Source organism: Hipposideros armiger, unplaced genomic scaffold, assembly GCF_001890085.2.
Source record: "Hipposideros armiger isolate ML-2016 unplaced genomic scaffold, ASM189008v1 scaffold_8, whole genome shotgun sequence".
Classification (NCBI taxonomy): domain Eukaryota; kingdom Metazoa; phylum Chordata; class Mammalia; order Chiroptera; family Hipposideridae; genus Hipposideros; species Hipposideros armiger.
In genome coordinates, this window is record NW_017731358.1 from 3,614,928 (window position 1) to 3,639,503 (window position 24,576).

Genomic DNA, 24,576 nt, shown 5'->3' on the forward strand with positions numbered 1-24,576 from the left:
CCTTGACTCGATCCCCACACTATATTCCACGTCCCATGACTATATATATATATATATATATATATATATATATATATATATATACACACACACACACATATATATATATACATATATACACACATATTCAATTATAGTTGACATACAATATTATACAACATCAGCTTCAGGTGTACAGTGCAGTGATCAAGCCTCTTCCCCATCCATGATGCAAGAATGTGACCACTTGACACCCGAGCCGAACAAAGAGAGTCCTCACTATTTTCTCCTTCCAGCTATCGTAGAACTCCTCTTCCCGGCAATGTAACTCTGGGGTGATGAGCGCAGTGTGGGGCCGGAGGGCCTCGCCCCCAACTGGAGAAGCCTTCCCACCGCTGAGGTGACCCTCACGGGGTTCGCCCTCTCTCGTCTCCACCCCCTGGCCCGGTTTTTTTTTAAAGATTTTATTGGGGAATTGGGGAAGGGGAACAGCCAAGTCGTTGTCCTTCAGTCTTAGTTGTGGAGCTAAGCTCCAAGTCCAGTAGCCATCGGCCACCGGTCGGCAGCTCCTGGCCACTCAGCTCAAGGTGTCGTGTTCAATCTTAGTTGCGGGTGGGCATAGCCCACCATCCCATGAAGGAGTCGAACTAGCAACCTTGTTGCTAAGAGCACACACTCTAACCACTGAGCCATCAGGTCGCCCGTTGGCTGCTCAGGGCAACTCAGCTCAAGGTGCCTTGTTTAATGTTAGTTGCTGGTGGGCGTCGCCCCCCATCACATGATGAGTCGAACCTGCAACCTTGTTATTAGGAGCATGAGCTCTCACCAGCCGAGCCATCCTGCCACCTGTTGGCAGCTCAGTGGAAGCTCAGCTCAGGCCCAGCATCACTGGCCCATGTGGGAATCGAACCTGCGGCCCTGTTGCTCAGAGCTCTTAACCAACTGAGCCACTCGGCCGGCCCAAGAATACTTTGAATTTTTGTTTCTGTAATTTCTATATTATTTAGTTTATTGCTAAGGAGTAAGACATAGTTATTTGAAAAATCCATAATTTTCTAGAGATTTTTAAGGTGCATATCACTAAAAAGAGGCAGATTACATTTATTTTCTGCACATTTGATTCTTTTTTAAATCATGGTAAAATATACATAACATGAAATGTACCATATTAATCATTTTTAAGTGTATAGTTTAGTGGCATTAAGTACAGTAATGTTGTTGTGTAACCATTACCCTATATCCATCTTCAGAACTTTTTCATCATCCCATCTGTAACTGTATCAATTAAACAATAACTCTCCATTAGCCCCTGTAACCATTCTACTTTCTGTCTCTGAATTTGACTATTCTATTGGGTTTTCGGAAGAGGCATGACGCATGTTTGCAACAGATGGCACTAGTTCATTTTTAGAAGTACTAGAGTCATTCGCATCTATGTTATTGCTATGTCATTTGACAGCTGACAGTTCTAGCTTCATTCTAAAAAAAGAAATTGAGCTATTTGGTTGAGTTTTGGAGATTTTACAACAATTAAAGATGGAAGACCAAACTGTGCATATTTGCCATATTTTACTGTATTACTTCCATAAAGGGAAGAACGTGCATCAAGTTTATGGTGACAATGCTGTACAAGAATGTCAGTGCCAGGCCGGCCGAGTGGTCTCGCGTTGTCACGATTAAGTTTTAATAAACAAATAGCTAATTATAGATTTGATCAGCATGAAATATCTAGTGATAGCACACTGAGTTAACTTGATTCTAACAAGTGATCTTGACCTTTTAATAAGTCAGGTATTGTGTTAGATGCTGAAGATACAAAGCTCTTGGTCTCAAGGAACTTAAAATTTAACGAAGAATTATAGTACCATGTGATAACTACTACAGTAAAATAATAGAAATACAGTGGGAGAATCCTTGGAGTGCCTAGACAAATCAAGGGAAGCATAATGAGATTATGCTTGAGATGGCTCTTGAATGAGGGGCAGGCGTGTACCAGTGTATTAAGACTGAGCAGAGCCTGAAATTCAGTGTTACTTCCTTTGAGAGGGTTCCTAAGGTTAGGAATCACTGGTGTATATATGACTCTGAAAAGTTGGGCGGGAGGGACAAGCCCCTGTGAACAAGAGAGATGTTAAGAACATTGTAAACTGAGCAGATTACCCTAAAAAAAGTCTCATAAGCAATAAGCAATATATACAATTGCCAAAACATCTGCTTTTTAAATGAGAGATTTGGGAAAGATACCTCTAGTCCCTTTTCCCTGTGTGCTCATTCATAAGAGCTGGAAGCACTCAGAAGAACTCTATATATACCGAGTAAGTTCAAGCTGACCTGTTGTGGTGTGGAACGCTTAAATTTAAATTCAGAATATTTTTATTAATTAGTTCAACTGAATTTAACCTATTTTGATTGTGATTCAGATAGGTGATTCCTTTTAACAGATATGTCACCACATTAATCCTCAGTTAGTTTACATGAGAACAGGGAGAGGAACAGAGGGGCCGAGGAGAGTGTGAATTAGATCTGGTGGGTCAGAGGCTCATCAGTGTAAAAGTCAGACACTGGTCCGAGAAAAAAGAAGGTTGCTTCTTCTGGCAGCCCTAGGAAGTCAAGAATAATGATTGTAACGGTTTGACTACATCTGAAAGAAGGCAAAATTGAGCAGACTGCTCTTAAAGAATGTGTTGAATTAAACTTTAAAACACTGTATTTTCAGAGATTTAAGTTTATAAAGTATTTAAGTTATTAACAAGTTTTTGTGTTATACAGAATTAAGGTTTTCTCCCTTTTTTGCCACCTTACGAGAAGTGAGCAATATCATGTTAGTAATGACCTTTATCATAGGTCATTATGACCTTTATCATAATCTCGAACAGAAATAGAAAGCTAGAAAATTAGCTGGGAGGAAAATTCCATCACTGAAATAAATGTTTCCCAAAAGCTTTTTTCAAGCTTAAGAAGCCACGTTATTGTTATGTCCTTGGGCTCCATGTTTTCCCCCTAAAAATAGGAACCAACCACATTTAATTCATAAAATCATAAAATTATTGAATAGTTAATGGTGAGAGGGACTTAAAGTACCTTTTAGCATGCTTCTTACCTGCAAAAACACCCCACAAAAAAACAGTAAAATAATTGAGAGCATCTCACTGAAAGTGCTAGAGAGGGAGATTCTGAAATGTTCTAGAGATTAAGTTATAAGATAAGCCTGGAACATCTTATTGTGCCAAAATATAAGGAAGTGCACAAAATAATGAAGATGGCATATCAGAAAGATACGGGAGCTAGCCTAAAACAGGAAGGTAGGGAATATCATAAATTAAAAACATTTTATACTTCAGAATGGAAAAAAGGTCCAATGTCATTATTTTGTAACTAAAGTACTCATTTTTATGCTTGTAACCTATCTCAGCTTTTTACAAATTAAACTATCTATAGTTTGATACATATAATAGTTTTTTCCTCAATAGCTGGGTTTGATTCATTGTATTTAAACACTTGTTTGGAAATAAATTATTTTTAATCCAGATTATGTAATATTTCTTTAAAAAATCATAAAGGTAAAATTGTGATTTGGTCTTTTTTTAGTACATTAATTGTTATAATCTTACTATAGATGAAGTTCAGTAGATGGACGACAGGATTCTTATTTCTGAATCTGTAGTTTTCTTTCATCCATTTATTTGCTCATTTTTTTGAACAAATATTTTCTTGAACCCCCTACTACATGGTAAGTACTATAGCCCTAAATGCCACGTCTACAGAGTTGAACAAAAAACATAGTCTCTACCCTCATAACATACTCATTAAATATATGCTGTGTGAATCTAGAGTGATCATTCTTATGCACCGATCCCCCATTAATATTGAGGATTCTTTTTACTGGTGTTTTTTTTTTCTTTCTTTTTAACATATTACTTAAAAACTTATAGTATCTTTGAAATGAGTGTGACTCTGAGGGTAAGGTTTTTGTAAATAAGGAAAATAATTAGGTGTTTGATTGCAAACAAAATGCCTTAAAACTTTTTTCCATTCAAAACATTTTTTCATTCAAATGCAGGTGTTTCTTTTAGTTCATTGAATCTTTCATGATATATCCTTTAGCCAAAAATTTTCTCATACATTTATCAGGCCAAAATAGGCTTTTTCTGTTTCGCTCAACTGAGTAATATATTTAAGGGCTGTGCCAAAGAGGAGTATAGTTGTTGGCTCCTATCACTGTCAAAGAAGAAGAGAGAATGGCTAGGGACAGACCAAGGTTACATTCAGGATATGATGCATAGAAGTAACTTAATAGCTTAATTGCAAAGTTGTTTATTACCAGTTAGTGGCTTTTTACAATCCTTGGCAAATCTCAGTTGAACTTGCACTCTGGAAAACAACCTGGGATTGCCTACACTGACACAGAGATAGAAATTTAGAAGGCTGTGTGACAATAACTAGTCTTATCTATATGTGTGAAATCAAAAGGTTACATCATGACTAAGTTGAGTTTATCTCAGAAATGCAGGACTTAACATTAGAAAGTCAATTGAATTTTCACATGAGTAGAATAATATTTTAACAAGGACAAAAATCAATTCTAAACTAATGGAATAAAAGAATAGTAGAATAATGAGTAAAATTAATTCCATATTAATGTAATAAAAGACTAAAATCCTATGATCATCTCAAAAGATGGAGAAAAAGGAACTGATAAATTCAACATCTATTACTGATAAAAACTCTGAGCAGGGCGGGGCGAGTGGCGTGTTGGTTAAGAGTTGGTTTGGGACTCCAGCTCTGAGCAGCAGGGCCCCGGTTCGGATCCCACATTAGGGCCAGTGACACTGCACCCTCTACAGCTAAGATGGTGAACAACAGCTTGACCTGGAGCTGGGCTGCCATGAGTTGCTGGTGATGGCATAGGCTGCAGTGGGCTCCCGTAAGCTACTGTGTGTGGCCGGCAGCCAGCGTGAACTGCCAAGAGCTGCTGTGAGTGGCCGTCCAGTGACTGGCGACCAATCTGCCTCACCCAGGAAGAGCGCAGTGATAATCCCAACATGGGCCAGTGAAGCGACGTCCTCCACAACTAGATTGAAGAACAAAAGGACAGCAACTTGTCTGTTCCCCCTCCTCGATTCCCCAATGCTGTTCCCTTCCCCCAATTCCCCAATAAAATCTTAAAAAAAAAAACAAAACACAACTCTGAGCAAACTAGAAATAGAAAGGAATTTCCTTAATTTGATAAACAATAGCTACAAAAAACCTTGAAATTAGGAGGAAGATGAGAATACCTTCTATTACCACTTTTATTTAACATTGTACTAGAAGTCTTAGCCAGCACTGTAAGGGAATTAAGTAACTACGTAAATAAATAAGGATCAGAAAGTAAGAAACAAGCTTTGATTTATTCATGGAACCATGTAATTATGGACCTAGAACTATCATTTGAGAGTTTTCTTTTCTCTTAAGGTAGACATTTATCACTATGAACTTCCCTCTTAGAAAATACTTTTGTTGCATCCCACAAATTTTGGTATGTTATAGTTTCATTTTCGTTTGTCTTAATGTATTTTTTAATTTCTCTTTTAATTTCTTCATTGACCCATTGGTTATTCAGTAACATGTTGTTTAATCTCCACATATTTGTGAATTTTCCAGTTTTCTTCATGTAATTAATTTTTAGTTTTTACCGTTGTAGTTGGAAAACGTATTTGATACGATTTCAGTCCTCTTAAATTTATAAGACTTGTTTTGTGGCCTAACATATGATCTATCCTGGAGACTGTTCCATATGCACTTGAGAAGAATGTTGCTTTTGGATGGAATGTTCTGTATATATCTTTTAAGTGCATCTAGTATAACATGTCTTCTAAGGCTGATGTTTATTTATTGATTTTTCTGTCTGGTTGACCTATCCATTGATGTAAATGGGGTATTAAAATTCCCTACTATTATTGTATTGCTATCTATTTCTTCCTGTAGGTCTGTTAATATTTGCTTATATATTTAGGTGTTTCTTTGTTGACTGCATATTTACAAATATTATGTCCTCTTATTGGATTGACCTCTTTATTATTCTGTAACATCATCTTTATTTCTTATTACAGTCTTCGTTTCAAAGTCTATTTTGTCTGTTTTAAACATAGCTACTCCAACTTTCTTTTAGTTTCCATTTGCATGGAATATCATTTTTTATCCTTTCACTTTCAGTCTATGTGTGTCCTTGCATCTAAAGTGAGTCTGTTGTAGACAGCATATAGACGAGTCTTGTTTTTTAACCCATTCAGCTGCTCTGTGTCTTGATTGGAGACTTTGGTCCATTTACATATAAAGTTATTATTGATAGGTATGTATTTGTTGCCATTTTGGTTCACTGTTTACTCGTTTTTGTGGTTCCTCTCTGTTCCTTCTTTCTTCTCTTGCTCTCTTCCTTATGGTTTCATGACTTTCTTTAATGCTATACTTATATTCCTTTCTCTTTATTTTTTTGTGTATTTACTGTAGGTGTTTTTTTTTTGTGGTTACCATGAGGCTTATGTATAACGCCTTATATCTGTAACAGTCTATTTCAAGTTGATAACTTAAGTTTTATCCCATTCTGAATCTCAACATTTTTTACTCTCTTCTCCCTGTGTTTTATGTTTTTTGATATCACATTTTACATGTTTTTATCTTATATGTCCCTTAACTAATCATCGCAACATAGTAATTTTTACTACTTTGGTCTTTTAACCTTCATACTAGCTTTATAAATGATTAAATCACTACTTTTACTATATATTTACTTTTCCAGTGAGATTTATTCTTTCATATGTTTTGTTACTGATTAGCACTCCTTTTTTTCAGCTAGATATGTCCGTTTTCTTGTAAGATTAGTTTAGTAGTGATGAATTTCTTTAGCTTTTGCTTATCTGGAAAACTCTATCTGTTTTTCAATTATGAATGATAATTTTGCCACATGTTCATGGTTGGAAGTGTTTTTTCTTCCAGCATTTTGAATATATTATGCCACTCCTTTCTGGCCTACAAAGTTTGTGCTGGAAACTGCTAGTAGTCTTATGGGGTTTCTTTATACATAACAAGTTTTTTTTCTCTTGCTTTGTTTAATATTCGCTCTTTGTCTTTAACTTTTCACATTTTAATTGTAATGTGTTTTGGTGTGGGTCTCTTTGGGTTCATCTTGTTTGGAACTCTCTGTGCTTTCTGGACCTGGATGCCTGTTTTCTTCTCCAGGTTAGGGAAGTTTTTAGTTATTATTTCTTCTAACAAGGTTTCTGCCTCTTTCTCTCCTCCTCCTCCTCCACCTCCTTCTCCGCTTCTTCTTCCTCCGCAAATATCAGTCTCTTTGATGCCGTCCCATAAGACCCTTAAGTTACCTTCTCTTTTTATCTTAGTTCTTTTTGCTGCTCTGATTAGGTGAGTTCCACTGCCTTGTCTTTGAGTTGACTGATCCTTTCTTCTGCTTCACCTAGTCTGCTGTTGAACACCTCTAGTATATTTTTTCAATTCAATTATTGTAGTTCTCAGCTCTGTGACTTCTGTTGGCACTTTCTCATATTTTCCATGTCTTTCGTTTAAGTTGTCACTGTGTTCATTCATTCTTCTCCTCAGTTTGGTGAGCATTTTTATGACCATTACTTTGAATTCTTTACCAGGTAAGTTACTTATCTTCTTTTCATTAAGGTTTTTTCTTTTTTTCCCCCTGAGGTTTTATCTCTTTCTTTCATTAGGAACATATTCCTCTTATTTATTCATTTTGCTTGACTCTTTGTGTTGGTGTCTGTACAGTAGATGAAACAAGCACATCTCCTACTCTTGAAGGAGTGGCATCAGGTAGGAGGTGAACCTTGTCATTCACCCTTGCCCCATCTTTGTTATCTCTCAAACCTTGGTGCCTGTCCAAGCAGCCTATTATTTTTTTAATAGCTCCCTGTAGTTGAGGATATGCCAAGACCTGTCATTGTCCCTAAGGGAAGGATTTAAGTACCCAGATCCAAGCTGTCTGGAAGCCATACCCTTAGGCAGCAGCTTTTAAAAGTATGCAAATATATATAGTCCTGTGGGACAACAAGCAAGCCCCACTGGTAGTGTCCCCTGGGAGGCAGTCACAAGAATTGGGGCTCCAGATCAGTGTATAAACCCTTTTCTGGGGAATGCCAGAGACCTGGAGCAAGGCAGAGGGAGAGCTCCAAGATGGTGCCACAGCCGTCATTCCTTGAGGACAGCTCCGTAGTCCACTACATGTGTGCCAAACCTGAAGAGTGTCTGTCTGGCTGAAGCTCAGGACACGCAAAGAGGCCTCCTTTACAGAAAGACTGGGCAGTGTGCCTCAGTCTGATATCTGTGAAATGCCTTGGGGGTACAGCCTACCAAGAACTGTCTCCAATTGCCACTGTCCCATGGGACCCAGGAGTGCCACCTCCCCGTTCACCAGAGCAAGGTGATTAAGGGGTGTCTTCTGGGTGGTAGCAGACTTAAAAACCAGGGCACCAGCTGTGTGTAAAGCTCCCCTCCAGGAGACACTGGGACTCTGAATTGTGTCAGAGGAAAAGTGTGAATATAGTGCCTTTCTCCCAAGTTCTCTGGAAAGGATATAGTCAGCCCTTAAATGTATGTTTAATGAGAAGCCTACCCCTCAGTTGTAGCTGTGATGATTAGCTAGCTAATAGACCTCTTTCACAGAAAGACTGAACCTCCTGGATCTGTTGTTTCTTGCTCTGCCCTGTGGGTGGGAGCTGTTTTAAGAACTCTTTCTTAGTTGGTTACCCATGAGCATAAGCCCTACTGTCTTCAGAGGCAGGCAGTACAGAGGTGTCCCCTGTCAGCAGCTGCAAGAGTTGGGTTGCCAGACAGAGGCATGAGCTCCTTTCTGATGACACTGATTATTGCAGTCCCATGGGACCAGAAATGCAAGCTCCCCTGGCCTCTAGAGTCAAGAGATGTTCCCTGGGCTGTAGCTGCAGAGATGCAGCATCAGATGCATGTAAAAGCACCCTTCCAGGCACTACTGGTGCTCTGGAGCATGGCAAAAGGAGAGCGCAAAGATGGGTCGTGCCAGTCTCTGTCCCCGGAGATTATTCCAGCAGAGTCCTAAATGTGTGTGTTAAATTAGATGCCTGCCCCTCAGGCCAATGCTTTAATATAAGCACGTCAGCTTGCGTATAACTTTAAGTCTGCACGTGATCAGCTGCCTCTGAGCTGAGCTCTCGAGCAGGTAAGTCTGAGCTCATGGGCCCTTTAAGAGCTGTCTCCCTGATTGCTATAATCTTTGGATCTCAGGATGTGAGCCCCGTTGTTTTTCAAAGTTAGATGTTTTGGGGACTTGTCTCTCTCAAGTGCAAGTCCTAAAAGTTGAGGTACCCAATGTCAGGTTTGAACCCTTCATTCCTTGGGAAGAAGCTTTGGGTTTCGAATTTTCTCCTGATAGTGGACCTCTGTGCCAGGGTGGGGTGTATGGTGAGATTGTGTCCCAGCCTCTGCTACCCTCTTCAGAGTCATTTTTTTCTCATTTGCCTTATGTGTAGTTGTCAGTCAGTCTTGAGGGTTTTTAAGAAGCAGTTGTTTTATATGTACCTGTAGACTCAGTGTGTCCCTGGGAGGAGATGAGTTCAGGATCTTCCTACGTTGCACAAGAACTGGAATTTGTTCTTTTCCAAGCCACTGAGTTTGTGGTAATTTGTTTCAGCAGCAATAGGAAACTAATACAGAAGACAAAACTATAAGTTATAAAGTGTTAAAAGTGTCAAGGAAATGATTATCACTAAAATCAGTATATTGGTTTCTCTTTTGGGGAAGGAAGGGCTTATGATTAGGAAGAGCTACATTGGGGCTTCTAAGGTACTGGCAATATTTTATTTCTTTGTGCACATACGTTTTATGCAGTTTTCTGTGTATGTGAAGTTAATATGCATTGCTTTTATAATCAGAGTTTTAAGAATGAAACGTATCCACCCTTCCACCATGTGAGGATACAACGAGAAGCCTATGACCTGGAAGAGGGCCCCCACCCGACCATGCTGGCACCCTGATCTTGGACTTTCAGCCTCTAGAACTGTAAGTCCAAATTCAGGACTCGGGATGCACATGCAGTGAGAAGACCATGTGAGAACATATCAAAAAGGCAGCCATCTGCAAGCCAAGAAGAGAGGCCTCAGGAGAAACCAAACCTGCCGACACTTTGATCTTGAACTTCCAGCCTCCAGAACTGTGGGGAGAAGAAACACCAGTGGAAGAAATATCCAGACACAGGCTGACCTCTGTGTCACCTTTTCGATTTCAGCCTTCAAGGTGAAGAAACTGAGGCAAAAGAAATTAAGTGACTTGACCAAGGTTACACAGTTTGAAAAAAACAAGCACAAGGCAAAAATAAAGTTGGAAAAACATTTTCGAAAATGACCAGAGGAAAGCAGAAGCTTATGAAAGATGCAGAGAATTTAATAGCCCAGAGACACAAGAAGCAAACATGGAGAGTTGAGTGTTCCATGGACAAGAAAAAGCTGAAGGAGTTTATCACCACCAAACCAGTATTACAAGAAATGTAAAGGGACTTCTTTAAGAAGAAGAAAAAAATATATATGAATAAAAAAATACTGCAAAGAAACAAAATTCTCACTGACAAAGGCAAACACATAATAAAAGCAGTGGATCAACAAACACTAAAGCTAATACAAAGGTTAAAAGGCAAAAGTAGAAAGATCATGTGTAATTACAACAATAAATTAAGAGACATATACAAAACACAAAACAAAAATTAAAAATAACAATCAGATTGGTTAAGAACTGGCTTGGGATGCCAGAGGGCCCCAGTTCGGATCCCACATATGAGGGCCAGTGACACTGCCCCCTACAGCTAAGATGCTGAAAAACAGCTCAACCTGGAGCTGGGCTGCCGTGAGTCGCCAGCGATGGCGTAGGCTGCAGCCCCTGTGGCAGTGGGTTGCCATGGGCTACCGTGTGTAGCCAGCAGCCAGCGTGAGCGGCCAGCAGCCACAGTGAGCGGCCATCCACAACCTGGCAACTGATGTGCCTCACCTGGGAAGAGCGCAATGATGGTGCCAACTTGGGCCAGTGAAGCAACATCCTCCACAACTAGACTGAAGAACAAAACGACAGCAACTTGTCTGTTCCCCTTCCCCCAATTCCCCAGCACTGTTCCCATCCCCCCCAATTCCCCTAAAAAAAATAAAAAATAAAAAATAACAATCAGATGTAGAGGGGGTGAGTAAAAATGGTAGTGATTTCAGAATGTGTTTGAACTTAAACAACCATCAATTTGAAATAGGCTGTTATAAACATACCTTGATATACATGAAGTACCTGGTAAATATAAACCGAAATCTACAAGAGCTACACAAGAAATAAAGAGAAAGCAATCCATGGGCCAGCCGAGTGGCTCAGTTGGTTAAGAGTTGGCTTAAGAGCACAAGCTCTGAGCAAAAGGGCCGCCGGTTCGATTCCCACATGGGCCAGTGATGCTGTGCCCAAGCTGAGCTGTCACCGAACTGCCAATAGGTGGCAGGATGGCTCAGCCTGTGTAACAAGATTGCCTGTTCGAGTGTGGGCTATGCCCACCCACAACTAAGACTGAAATCCGCACCTTGAGCTGAGCTGCCACCAGGATGGCTCAGTGGACAGAGCATGCACTCTTAACAACGAGGCTGCTGGTTTGACTCCCCGCATGGGATGGTGGCTACGCCCACCTGAAACTAAGATTGAACACAGCACCTTGAGCTTAGAGGCCACGAGCTGCCGATGGGCAGCCAGCTAGATGGCGACTGGCGCCCTCCACAACGAAGATTGAAGAACAACAACTTGGCTGGTCCCCTTCCCCAATTCCCCAATAAAACTTTAAAAAAAAAGAGAGAGAGAGTAAGAAAGCAATCCAAACACAACACTACAGAAAGTTTTCAATGTACAAGGGAAGAGAGCAAGAGAATAAGAAAGGAACAGAGGAGTACAAAAACAATCAGAAAACAATTGCCAGATGGGAGGGAGGTTGGGGATTGGGTGAAAAAGATGAAGGAATTAAGAAATACAAATTGATAGTAACAAAATAGCTACAGGGATGTAAAGCACAGTTTAGAGAATATAGTGAATAATATTGTAATAACTATACACGGTGTCAGGTGGGTTACAAAACTTATCAGGGTTTCACTTTGTAAGTTATATAAATGTCTAACCACTATGCTGTACACGTGAAACTAATATAATATTGAATGTCAACTATAATTGAAAAATAAAAAATTGTTTTAAAAAGAATGAAACATATCCATATATTTTTTTAACTGTAGGCTTTTTTAAGATTATTTTTTTTCTCTTTTATCACATTTCTTTAGCTGTAAAATTTTCTCCTTGGGAGAGTATGGCAAAAAAAATCCTTTATAAAGCAGTAGTACTTTGCAGTATTTTCCATAATATAATCTATGACATAATTAATTCAACGTCTTTCATGAATTTATAGCATGTAAAAAATTGTTCAGTTAACACAAAGAAGAAGCTACTTGTCCTCCCAAATTGAAATCAAAATACAATTTAAGTAGGAGAACTTACAAGAGCCCTTAGGCAGAAACTCTGGTTTCAAAAGTAGGCTATGGCGTAAATTAGCTAATTATTTAAAAATTAAGGAGTACTTGTTTATTGAGATGCATGTAAGCTTAGTGTATATCTTGCTGTCATTTTTTTCTCTCCTTAGTATGGAAACCAAAAAAAGACGGATGTTATTTGTTTCCTTTTTCTTGATTTTAAATAATTTAGTTTAATAATACAAATATTAAGAAGACTAACTTTAAATAGTCCCTGCTTAAATTTAATTTGTTTCCTGAAGTTGTCATTTTGGGGGTTAAATTTAAATATTTAATGATCAGCCTGCAGTTGAAGTTAATTACTTTAATTATTTCAACTTTTAAGATTATACTAAACGTTGTATAATATTGTATGTCAACTATAATTGAATATATATATAGTCACGAAGGGCCGGCCGAGTGGCTCAGTTGGTTAAGAGCTCACTCAAGAGTTTGAGCTCTGAGCAACAGCAGTTCGAGTCCAGCCCGAGCTGAGCAGCCGCTNTTTGAGCTCTGAGCAACAGCAGTTCGAGTCCAGCCCGAGCTGAGCAGCCGCTGAGCTGCCAACAGGTAGCAGGATGGCTCAGCTAAAAAAAAATATATATATATATATATATATATATATATATATATATATGGTCACGGGACGTGGAGTCTAGTGTGGGCGTGGAGTCAAGGGAATTGTAATAGATATGTATGATATGGGGGGGGCAGTGGGGCTTACACATAGGAGGAGGGGAGTTGTCACTTTGAGGGGTAAAAAGTATAACTATTGCACTGTGTTGTACAGCTGAAACTAATTAAAAAAAATGTTTGTTTCAGAAAAAAAACCCAACTAACATCTCAATTGGAAGTCCTTCTGTATTAATAATTATTTTAAATAGAAAATGAATTAAATTCTCCAAACAAACAAAAGATTATACTAATAAAACTTAAATAGGAATTGATAAAATAATTCTTGTTGTGCTTTATATTAAAGAAATTATTTACAATGTGATTTTGTAGGAATTATTTAGCCTTCAGTACTTGATGGTCTCTGTTACTTGGGCTTGAACTTTTTCCTAATTATGTCAAGATGGTGAACTGTTTCCCAACCTCAGTTACTGTCACTTCAGAGTGAAGCACTGGAGCTCATAGGCTAGTGAGACCTGTAGGGAATATGTGAGTCTGGGGCATATACTGGGACCCAGCCAGATGAACACAAGTCTATGTGGCAATTATTTATGTGGCAATTACCAAAACTTTTGCTTTCTCAGGGGAAGCTTAGTTTCAGCACATTGTAGAGGTTGCTTCCATTATTTTGGCGTTAACTCTAGCAGCTTGACCTGAACAGCAAAGGTGAGACAAGGTGTGAATTGGTAATGGAAATAATTTAATAATTTATGTAAAGGAACTCCAGCAGTCAAAGAGAGGATCAACAAGGATTATGTCTCGAACAAGTAACTTCAGTGAAATAGAACTATTGGAAGAGATACATGACAAATTTAACAAGTAAAACAAAACAAATTATCCTGAGAGTCTCAAGAGAAACAAGCTGACATGCTTGTAATCATAGCATAGAAGAATTAAAAAGTGAGGGGAAAAAACCTTAATATATATATTAATTTGCAGAGAGGATGATTATTGTTGAGATTTAAATTCATGATCTGGAACATTAAGTAGAAGAGTATATCAAGACCAAAAAAAAAATAGAAAGGAGAAAGAGCAAAATGAGGAGATGGAGCAACTAAAAATATAATAGAGGAGAATTTCTCTGGTTTAAAGAAGGATTGAAAGAGCCCACTGAGTACCAGACCAGAGTGTTGGGGGTGGGGGGTGGGGGCTGGGTTGCAGAGACAAAGAACAAGTTGCATACACAGGAAAAATGATCACATATGTGCTGGACTACTCAATGCGGCATTGGAAACTAGAAGGTGGTAAAATAACATCTACAGATTACTAAGAAAAGAACTGTACCTATTCCTAGCCAAAATATTGGGTCGTCGGAAGTCATGACGTATTTTCCTATGTTTTTCAATGCAAAAATGCGTCATGACTTTCCTGATGACCCAATATCATTCATTTGTTATGGTGAAAGCAAAATATTTGCAGATGTGCAGGGATTCAGTCCTCTAGGGTAAGCTCTCAGTAAAGGATCCTTACAGATACTTCCCAACAGAGTCTTTTAGAGAGGGCCGAAGAAGAGAGAAAATAGTGGTGAGCAAATGAATTGCAAGTACATTTAATTAAATCTAAATGGATAATGATAGAGTGACTGTATTTCAACACATTCCTTTGTCCTCTGCATTTCCTGAAAGTTTGCAGATGATATAGAAGCTTGATTGACTCAAGTTCTGTCCCTTTGGCAAGACCATAAGTGGTGTACTATTCTAATAGGAGGCATATCATTTCTGATTGTCTTTTTGTAAAGCTAACAACCATTAATAATAATTCTAATAATTTATTGAGGGTTGCAAAATGATGATAGTCTGTCATTTTTCATTTATAGTTAGAACACTTATATAGAAATGCTTCCCTTTATATAACTATTTGGTTACTCAGTGATACAGTTCATTTATAGGGAAGACAAGAAAAATAATTTTTCCCCTTTATTAGTTTACAAGATAATGAATTCTCTATCATCTTTTTAGAGTGGAGGGGGACATGTGTGATAGATTTCAATCCATTGCAGTTATCTTCATTGAAGCTCAAGTTGTCTCATTTTTGGCCAGTGGGAGCAAAGATGGTTCCTGAGTCCTTTTGACATGATCCTGATCATCTTTGATAAAGAAAGGGACAGTATTTTTTGTTTTGTTTTGTTTTGCTTTGCTTTGCTTTGCTTTGCTTTTGGGAAGGTGAGTTTTAGGGATGTATTTGTTTCCTTGGATATTTGGTACTTAGTATGATCTTTGATGTAATCTGTAGGCAGATATGCCTTAGAATTTGTATTACTTGCAAAGAATAATGGTTTTAGATTTTAGTAGATGTACACTCAAAAGGAGTCAGCATTTCTCAGAGTCATATGTTAAAACAGTTTATTCAATTAATAAATATTTGAATGTTTACTCTGGATCAATCCCCACAATAGGAGCTCTGGGGAATTCAGACATTCATGAAACCTGCCTATTTAACATTTCAATAAAATAAGCTCCAAGGATTGGTTTTAAACTTAATTTATTTTTTTTCTTTCAGATCTGTCACGAAATCGCCTCTCAGAAATTCCCATAGAAGCATGTCACTTCGTTTCTCTTGAGAATCTCAACTTATACCAAAATTGTATTCGGTATATACCAGAGGCAATTCTAAACCTACAAGCTCTAACGTTCTTAAATATTAGGTAAGGATGTTTCTTTTTTAAAATGCTTGGTTTTATGTGGTCTTTTCAATTTTCTCTTCCCTTTCACTAAAATTTACGTTAATGTGTTCACATCAGCAGTATTTATACATGTTGTTAGGATATATATTTCCTATATCCCTATGTGTTTGCAGTAGCTAACAAATTCTAATATCCATTAGCCTAATAGGCTTGCAGCAGTCTTGTAGCTTTGGTCCTCCATTACATTTTAAAATAAGGTGAATCATATGAGAATAGTAGATTTGTAATTACTTTGCTTGGTTCTTGTGATTATGTATTTTTGTGTTAAGTTCTGAATGTATAAATGCATTTATTCAAATCATTTCATTTTTTCACATCTTACAAGAATATTTTGTTATTTTATTTCACTATAAAAGTTATAAATGTTCATTAGAGAAAATGAACAAATGTAGAAAAGTGTAAAGGAAATTCATCAAAATATTTTATCTGAGTTATATATTTATAGATGATCTATTCTGTTTTTCCAGGCTTTTAGTCAAGTTTTTAAATGAGTTTTTCCCTTGTCATGAAATAATCCATTGGAAGTATTTTTATATGTAATCATTTTATTGTATAGTTTATATACTTCTAAAACTCGTTTTCCCTCTCAGATATTTAGTTGCTTTTGGGTCTTTTTGCTATGATAAAAGTAATACTAGTAAACAGTTTTATATGTAAATGTTTATTTTTCTCTTAAGATTAATGTCTAGGAGTACAATTATAATTGGGTTAAAATTTTAAGGGCTCGTGATCTCTATTAGTTAAATCAGCAAAAGATCTTGAAAATGGGGGACAATTGGTCCTAAGGATTAAGAAGTTAAATTGACATAAGTAAAATTTTAACTTTTTATCCTAATGATGTTTTTTATTTTTATTTTAGTTTTGATTTGCTTATTTTTGTATAAATAAAATATTTCTTACCTATACTTCATTGATATGATATATTTAAAATCACAACCTGTCACTTGTTTTCCATAAAATTATATTTGGATCATAAATAGATTTGGTTATAATACTATAATGATGAGGGAAGGAGATTACAAACACTTTTATGTTTATAACTTTTCTTTGGAAGGAAGAGGAGAGGATGATAGTTATCTACCCTATTTTTAAATCATTTTTTCTTATATAAATTTAACTTTAATAAAATAATATGTTGTATTTATATAGCACTTCATTATTTACAAAGGTGTTTTACAAAACCCTTGTAAGATAGGTAGAGGCAATTAAGATCCTTAATTTATAGATGAGGAATCTATAAAAAGCACAAACCTAGCAAGTTAAAACTCAAATCTAATATCCTATTTCTTCTTGCAAGACTTGTATTTGTAATTTTACTGAATATAGGCTGGGAAATATGGAAGTATTTTTCTTGAGTATTGGGCTCTGACTCTTCTCTTTTTCCACTTAACCCATTTTAGTCGGAACCAACTGTCAACATTGCCAGTACATTTGTGTAATTTACCATTGAAAGTCTTAATTGCTAGTAATAACAAATTGGTCTCACTTCCAGAAGAAATTGGACATCTCAGACATTTAACAGAACTTGTAAGTTAATATTTTATTTTTTGATTGTCATATATATATATANGAAAGGAAAACTGTATTAAAATTGTAATAATATATACCAATAACAAAAGATGAATACAAGTCACGTTTGACTTCTGCAATTACAAGAGGTGCTCATCAGCATCCAGACACTTCTTATTACAGCGAACTACTGCTTGAGCAACGTTGACCAAAGTGTCCACTTGTATACATTTTTTTGGCATCCCCAGTATGCATAGTCATACCATACTCTTATATATGCTAAAGATCCATTATTAAGTTATGTTTTTATGTTATTTTCAAGTATTGATAATGAAGTTTCACTGATTGATCAATACTCCAGTGTTTTAGCACAGAATTAAGAAGGAACTGAAAGCACAGGTCTAACTGGCCCACATGAAATGGGAAAAGGTCATTAGAATTAGGTTCTAACCAATATTCATTGATTTTTATTTTTTTTATTTTTATTTTTTTATTTTTATGTTATTAAACTTTTGAGGTATAAGTTAACAATGCATTTGAACTTTTAGAATTAAATCTTGTTAGTAGCATCAGTACTCTGATTTTTGGTTTGCCCCTATAGGGAAATGGACAAGACAAAGGTAAGGCTTGTATTTTTACCTTACATGCATCTTTAGAAACTATCTCCCACTCTAAAGTAAGCTATTCTTTCCTGCTTTATATTTCTAAGAAGCTTAACCTTCACCTAGTACCCCTTGTTACTCTTGAGTACTTATTCCTGGGCATATAAGACTTTTCTCATTTTATCACCACAATAACATTAAGAATTGGATACTATAATGATCATCATATTACAGCTGAGAAAACTAGCACTCAGGGTAAGTAATTTGCCCAAGGTTCCACAACTGAAGTAGAATTTGAAACCAGTCTACCTTAACTCCAAAGCCTATGTTTCATATTTCTGAAATGGTCAAATACAATTATGTCTATTGAGATTTGGGAGTATAGTTTAGTTCCATGTAGGTTTATAAACAAAGATGGACATCATAAAAAATGAATACTGTACACATATAATCTAACTGGATCTCATTATCTCACTTTTTTTCAGGTAGATTATGAATATAAAAGGTCATATGTAAAAATTCACAAATATATTAAATAGACCACTGTTTTAGAGCCAATTAGATCTAGGAAATAAAGTCCAAAATGTATGTTTGTTGGCGCTTCTTCAGATCTTGGGTTAATAACATGAACTAGTAGTAAATTATACTCATGATTGAAATTCTGATTTTCAAATCATTTAAACTTTCTGTTTCTACTTATTGAATTCTAGATACTTAAAAGATAGATATGTCTCACAAAAGGTGCGTTTAGCTTTGTATAAGATGTGACTTGATACCCTCAGTCATACAAACAGCTTGTGGCAGAGTAAGAATTGGTAATCCCAGAGCTCCTGATTCCCACTTGATGGGTCTTTCTGTAACATCCTGATTCATTTTTTTAGTGAAATTATAAAGTGCTGTCTTTAATAGATTGCTATTACCTTCTGGCTCAGGCTTAATTTTCCTAGCCTTTTAACTTCTTTTAAAACACCTTTAACTTTGATGCCCAGAGCACTGGACTAAGAAGTCTAGCTTCTTATTCTACTTAAGTCATTAATTGGTAGGAAAAATAAAAATAGTATTTTCTCCAAAAATATTTTGGAAAAATTTAAAAATAATGTCTGAAGCTTATTAAATTTTAGGTTAAGTGGTCTTAATGTCTTAAGCTTATTAAGTTTTAGGTTACAGTAAGTCTATTAGTATTTTCTTTTTACTCATTTATTGGAGGAATTTTAAGTGTTAATGTGGCATCAGGGCACTTTTATTAACTTAAGCACGTTCCTGCTGCTAGATATGGATTTACATGTTATTCTGGCTGGCCTCAGAATTATGGAATCCTGGATATATCAGTTTTGCAACCTGTAGTCAGTCTCTTCTCAGAACCAGTAGAATTAGAATCAAGCTATTTACCAGCATACCAGAAAGCCTTCCTAATATGTATTGGAATCAGGTTGATCAGATGCTAATAAAGAATTATATATTTTTTCTATAGCCTTTTGAGCAATATGTACTTTATTATTTTCTCCTTGCTTTCAGTTTGATAAAGAATGATTTGAATCATCTTCAATGCCTTTATATTTTACATCCTTGAGCAGTTGAAAATAGGATTCCCTTTCAAATAATTTTATTATAATTTGTATTTTTTCTTCTAGCTTCATTAGAACAATATAAAATCAGAATATTGTTCTAAATAGATGTTTTTATACTTTTTTACATTTTACTTTTTCACCAACATTTTTTTGAACTGATACTCTAGGCCTCCTACCCACATCTTAAGTCATTTAGTTTTAGTTCTGCTCATAAAATTAATGTAGATATATATAAACTGTATAGAATCATTCAAAAACCTGTAAGCTTTTAAAATTAAATGCTAGTACAAACTATGGAATTATTCTTGGACACAGAATCATAATTTTTTTTTTTACAGCTTGGAGGGACCACAGGTATTAATTATCTTGTCCAACCTCATTTTTTAGATAGTTTAAAGGAAGCAAGTTTGTAATATTAGAATAATTCTTTACTTTGTATCTTTTTGAAATAGGATGTAAGCTGCAATGAAATTCAAACAATACCTTCCCAAATAGGTAATTTGGAGGCATTGAGAGACCTTAACGTTAGAAGAAATCACTTAGTACGTTTGCCTGAAGGTAAGAAAGAAACTGTGAAATAATTGTTTTATTATTATTTGTGTTTTATTTTAAAGATTTCTCAGGCTGATGGGCACAAGACAATAATGTATGCGAGTTATAGCCAATGTTTGAGATGTAATGGTTTATTTAATATGTTATCTGTTCCATTGTGAATTTTAAAAGTTAGACTCTTCAGTGAGAAGTTCAATAACTATTGACCAGTAATTGTATTTTTAGATCTTGTCAACTGATGAAATCGATAACTCAGGGTAAGGTCACTGGAGGTTTCAGTGGGACACGGGAGATTTATATTTTTGATAAGGGGATAGTTTAGTATAATGAAAAAATTCCTGGAATTAACACTGACTTAAAAATGGACTTGACTTGAACTTAATATCTTGATCCTTCAGTGGAAATATTCAAGTAGAGGCTAATTAACCTTGTGAAAGTGATGCCTACAGTGAATAATGAATGGAGTGAGAGACTGCACTACGAGACTGGTTTATCTTAGGCTGACTATAAGCTCTGGTATATGTATTTGAATGATAAAAATGATTTAAAAATTAATTAAGTATAATTTATTAATCTTTCAAAAATACAGATTCATGAAAGAAAAAGCTATCAAAATAAAAATGGAGAGAATATTATTTTATTAGATCAGAATATATATTTCTTTAATTTTATTATGGAACAGTTCCCATATATAAATGAGAGCGATGAATCCTCCAGCTACAGTAGTGATCAGCTCATGGCAACTCCTATTTCATCTATACTCCCACCCAGTTTCCCTTAACTGTATCCTTCAGCGGTTCTCAGCCTGTGGGTCTCGGCGACCCCTTTGGGATCAAACGACCCTTTCACAGGGGTCGCCAGGTACCCGTATGTGGGCATATCTGCATGTGGGCCTGGAGACGGATAGAGGAGCGGTGTCTCGGTTCCTAAGACCATCGAAAATATGTGTTTTCCGATGGTCTTAGGCGACCCCTGTGAAAGGTTGCAAACCGCTGCTCTTGATTAATATGAAACAACTTATAGAAATTCATCTGTAACATTTCAGAATGTGATTCAGAAAGATAATGAATCTTCATGAAGTGTTTTCATGACAGTGATTCTCTAGGTTCTTTGACAAAACATGACTTCTAGTGTATAATAAATATTGAATTAACTAATGATGCTTTTGCTTCATCATAAACGAAATGTTTATACCAATTTGATCTAGTACGATGTTTAGTTCTAACATACTAGTGTAGCTTTGATATTTTGGATCCCAAGTAAGCGTCTCAGAAAGTGACTTTTCTAGTCCACTTTTATACATTTACTGTAACCACACTACCCCAAATCCTGCATCTCTTTCTTCTCACTCGACTTGCTCAGTAACCTTTACACCTTTTATCTTCAGAGCCTTCCTGATTTATTCCTGGTTCTGCTTTCTACCACCTCAGGAATGTGAATGAAGGCCTTAGTAGAACTGACCAAAATTATGACATAGGACCTTATAACCCCAAATTTTTATCTAGGATTACTCCCCTATTCAGGACCCACCTACTGCCGCTGATCTTCAAAGGCTTACCCATGTAATAATACTGACTTAATGTGAAATGGATCAATGAAAACATTGGGGTTTTGGTGAAAACTTGGGCTTCAGATGACAATTGCAGTCTAATAGTTTTATCTAATATATTCCTATATCTTATTTTGAATGCATATTACCAAGAAAATTGTGAAACTGCCAAATAGTTTCAAAAAAATTTTTTTAATCATTTTATCTTGTAATCTCAGCATAGTCAATTTAAATGAGATGACTGGAAAGCTTTATTCCAACAGCTACACAAGTTAGTGTGCAAGTTCATGTTAATTAATTGGTAGTCTCTAACATAATTTTGTAGATTTTGCATCCTTTGTTATATTGCCATTTTGATTTTAAATTAATTTTAATTTTTATCAAATAATATAGCATTCAAAAAGTCAAATAGTATTAAAAAGCTTAAAATAATAGCATCTCCTTGCTTCAACCATTTCCTCCCCACCCACCTCCATCCCCGCCCCCTTTCATTAGCCAGATGCATCTACCTTCAATTCCTTTGACTCTTTCTACTGGTATTTGCTGACATATTTCTAATGATGTGCTTTTACAGTTATTGCTGGATTTGTCAACTTTGACACTCAGCTTCCTATTGTGGTAGATGAGGTTTAACCTCCTTACACTATCACCATCATATCTTTACTTCCCTCCTTGCATCTTTCCAGTGTAGTTTTATCACAACTTTTGATTAAATCATTATTGTTTACATTACTATTGACTGTATATTGTTCCCTGCCAATTCAGGTAAAGTAATTTGATTTTATTTTCTTTCTTGTATATCTTATTTTTGTTGTTTTTCTAGAGTTAATAATTCCTCTGGTTTTTTTTTAATTTGCTGAGGTTTTTATGTATCTATGGCTAATTCCTCCTCCTTTTCCCTGCAGCCTTATTAGTCAAACCATCAGATTATCTATCATTTTTTTATTCCCTGCATATTTCCCTCACTCAGCCTCTTCCAGTCTGGGCTGGTGGTTCTGTTATTGCTGCCCAGCTTTCTTCTATATTGAATACTCTTTATTCCTGGACTCCTTGTCTTCCTCTTTCTTGCTTTTTTTTTTTTTTTTAATTTTGGCTTTATTGAGATATAATTGACAAGTAATTCCTCTGTCTTTCTTTACACTTTTATTTTGCTGGAGGGTATTTTCTGATAGTTTCCTGAAAACATGTCATGGGAAAACATTTTTTTGAGACTTGACTTGAAAATAAATATCTTTATTCTACACTTACCCTTGATTAATAATTTGGTTATAGATTCTAGGTTGAAAATAATTTTTAGGCTTTTCAGGTCTTTTTTTCACTTTTAGCTTTTAGTTTAAAAATTATTGGTTGAAAATGTGATGTATTCCTAATTATAGTCCATTGTTCATGACCTGTTTTTTTCTCTCTGGAAGATTTTAAGGTCCCTTTTTTCTTTTTATTTTTTTTTACTGTTTTGACATTTTATGATGTGCCATAGTATGAGTTGTTTTAATTCACTGTACTGGATACTTGGTGGGCTTCTTTCCAAACCAAAGATCCACATCTTTCATTCTGGAAAATTCTTACATCTCTTTTTGGTAATTTCATGTCCTCTGGTTTCTCTGTTCTTTCTTTCTGAAATTTTTTTTAATTGTATATTGAACCTCTTTAATTAATCCTATGATTTTTCTTATCTTTTTTATAGCTCATTTCTTTGTCATTTTGTTTTACCATGTGGTAAACAGTTCCAACCATTTATGTTCTAACAATTCTTCTGAATTTTCCATTTCTCCCATCATATTTTTTATTTCTCAGAATGCTTGTTATTCTGTGATTTTTAAAAAACATTCTTTTATTGTTTCAGTAATTCAGTATCTTATCTCTCTGAAATTAGAGATATTAGTTCTTGTTTTTCAAATTTTTCTAGTGTTTCCTATATGTTACTTCTTTCTTCTGAGTTACTCTTTTTAATTGGTTTGTGTGTTTTGATTTCCATCTTACATGTTGGAGGCGTTTCCAAATGTCTGTGGATCCTAAACTATCAGTATAGAGCTGATTAGAAGTTCCAAGCATACTGGGCAGTAATTGTATAATGGTAATTAAGCAGCAAGCTGGGTACTCAGGATTGGGGGGGGAGACTGTATATGAGTATGTAAAGGCCTTTTATATGGGACTCTGTAGTTTCCCGGAGAAGGATGCTTCATTTCTTCTTCATTGTTGTGTATATTCCTAACTACTGACATTCAAGAACTGGGGATGGAGTGGGGTTGGGTAGGAAAGTGCTGAGGTCTTGCTATTAAAGTGTGTAGACTTTCACTTAAATCTTCCATTTTCAACTGGCAACTCATCCTGACTCCATTGTGCCTGGCATCCCTGAATTCAGAACGTTTCAGCTCAATTGCACTAGAGAATAACTTGTTGACACCTGTGGTGATTGGAAAGCGGTAGTGCCCTAGCTGTGTGAGTTAGGGTTGGGAACCTATGCATCTCTAACTTGTTGTTTATATAGACTATCATCTAACACCTTTGTTTTCCCCACCTTACTGTGGTATCAGGCCTCCGACTTGCTGTAGTTCTGTGTGGGGTCAAACATTTTACAGCATTTTGATATATCATGTAATCACTAAGAATGGAGATAAATACTTATGTTAAATCCACTGTATTTAACTAGAAGCTCCTATAAAAATTGTCTAGTTTTGAAATATCATTAATTGTTCATCTTCATCTTATCTCCCTGCAGAGCTGGCAGAGTTGCCTTTGATACGGTTAGACTTTTCCTGCAATAAAGTTATAGCAATCCCTGTTTGTTATCGGAACCTCAGACACCTACAGATGATCACCCTAGATAACAACCCATTGCAGTCTCCCCCTGCACAGGTAAACCATAGTTGATTTAAAGTATTTTATGAACTTTTTTTACAAAGGATGAAATTTTAAA

General features: G+C 36.0%; 1 protein-coding gene across 1 annotated transcript in view; it reads left to right on the forward strand.

Moving 5' to 3' along the window:
• The window catches only part of LRCH3 (leucine rich repeats and calponin homology domain containing 3), a 119,834-nt gene that overhangs the window by 32,324 nt on the left and 62,934 nt on the right, over positions 1 to 24,576 (forward strand). The window contains exons 2-5 of the mRNA XM_019652120.1: positions 15,696 to 15,840; positions 17,280 to 17,406; positions 20,011 to 20,116; positions 24,379 to 24,515. Coding sequence (XP_019507665.1) covers positions 15,696 to 15,840; positions 17,280 to 17,406; positions 20,011 to 20,116; positions 24,379 to 24,515 — 515 coding nt within the window. The remainder of the gene's footprint in view (positions 1 to 15,695; positions 15,841 to 17,279; positions 17,407 to 20,010; positions 20,117 to 24,378; positions 24,516 to 24,576) is intronic.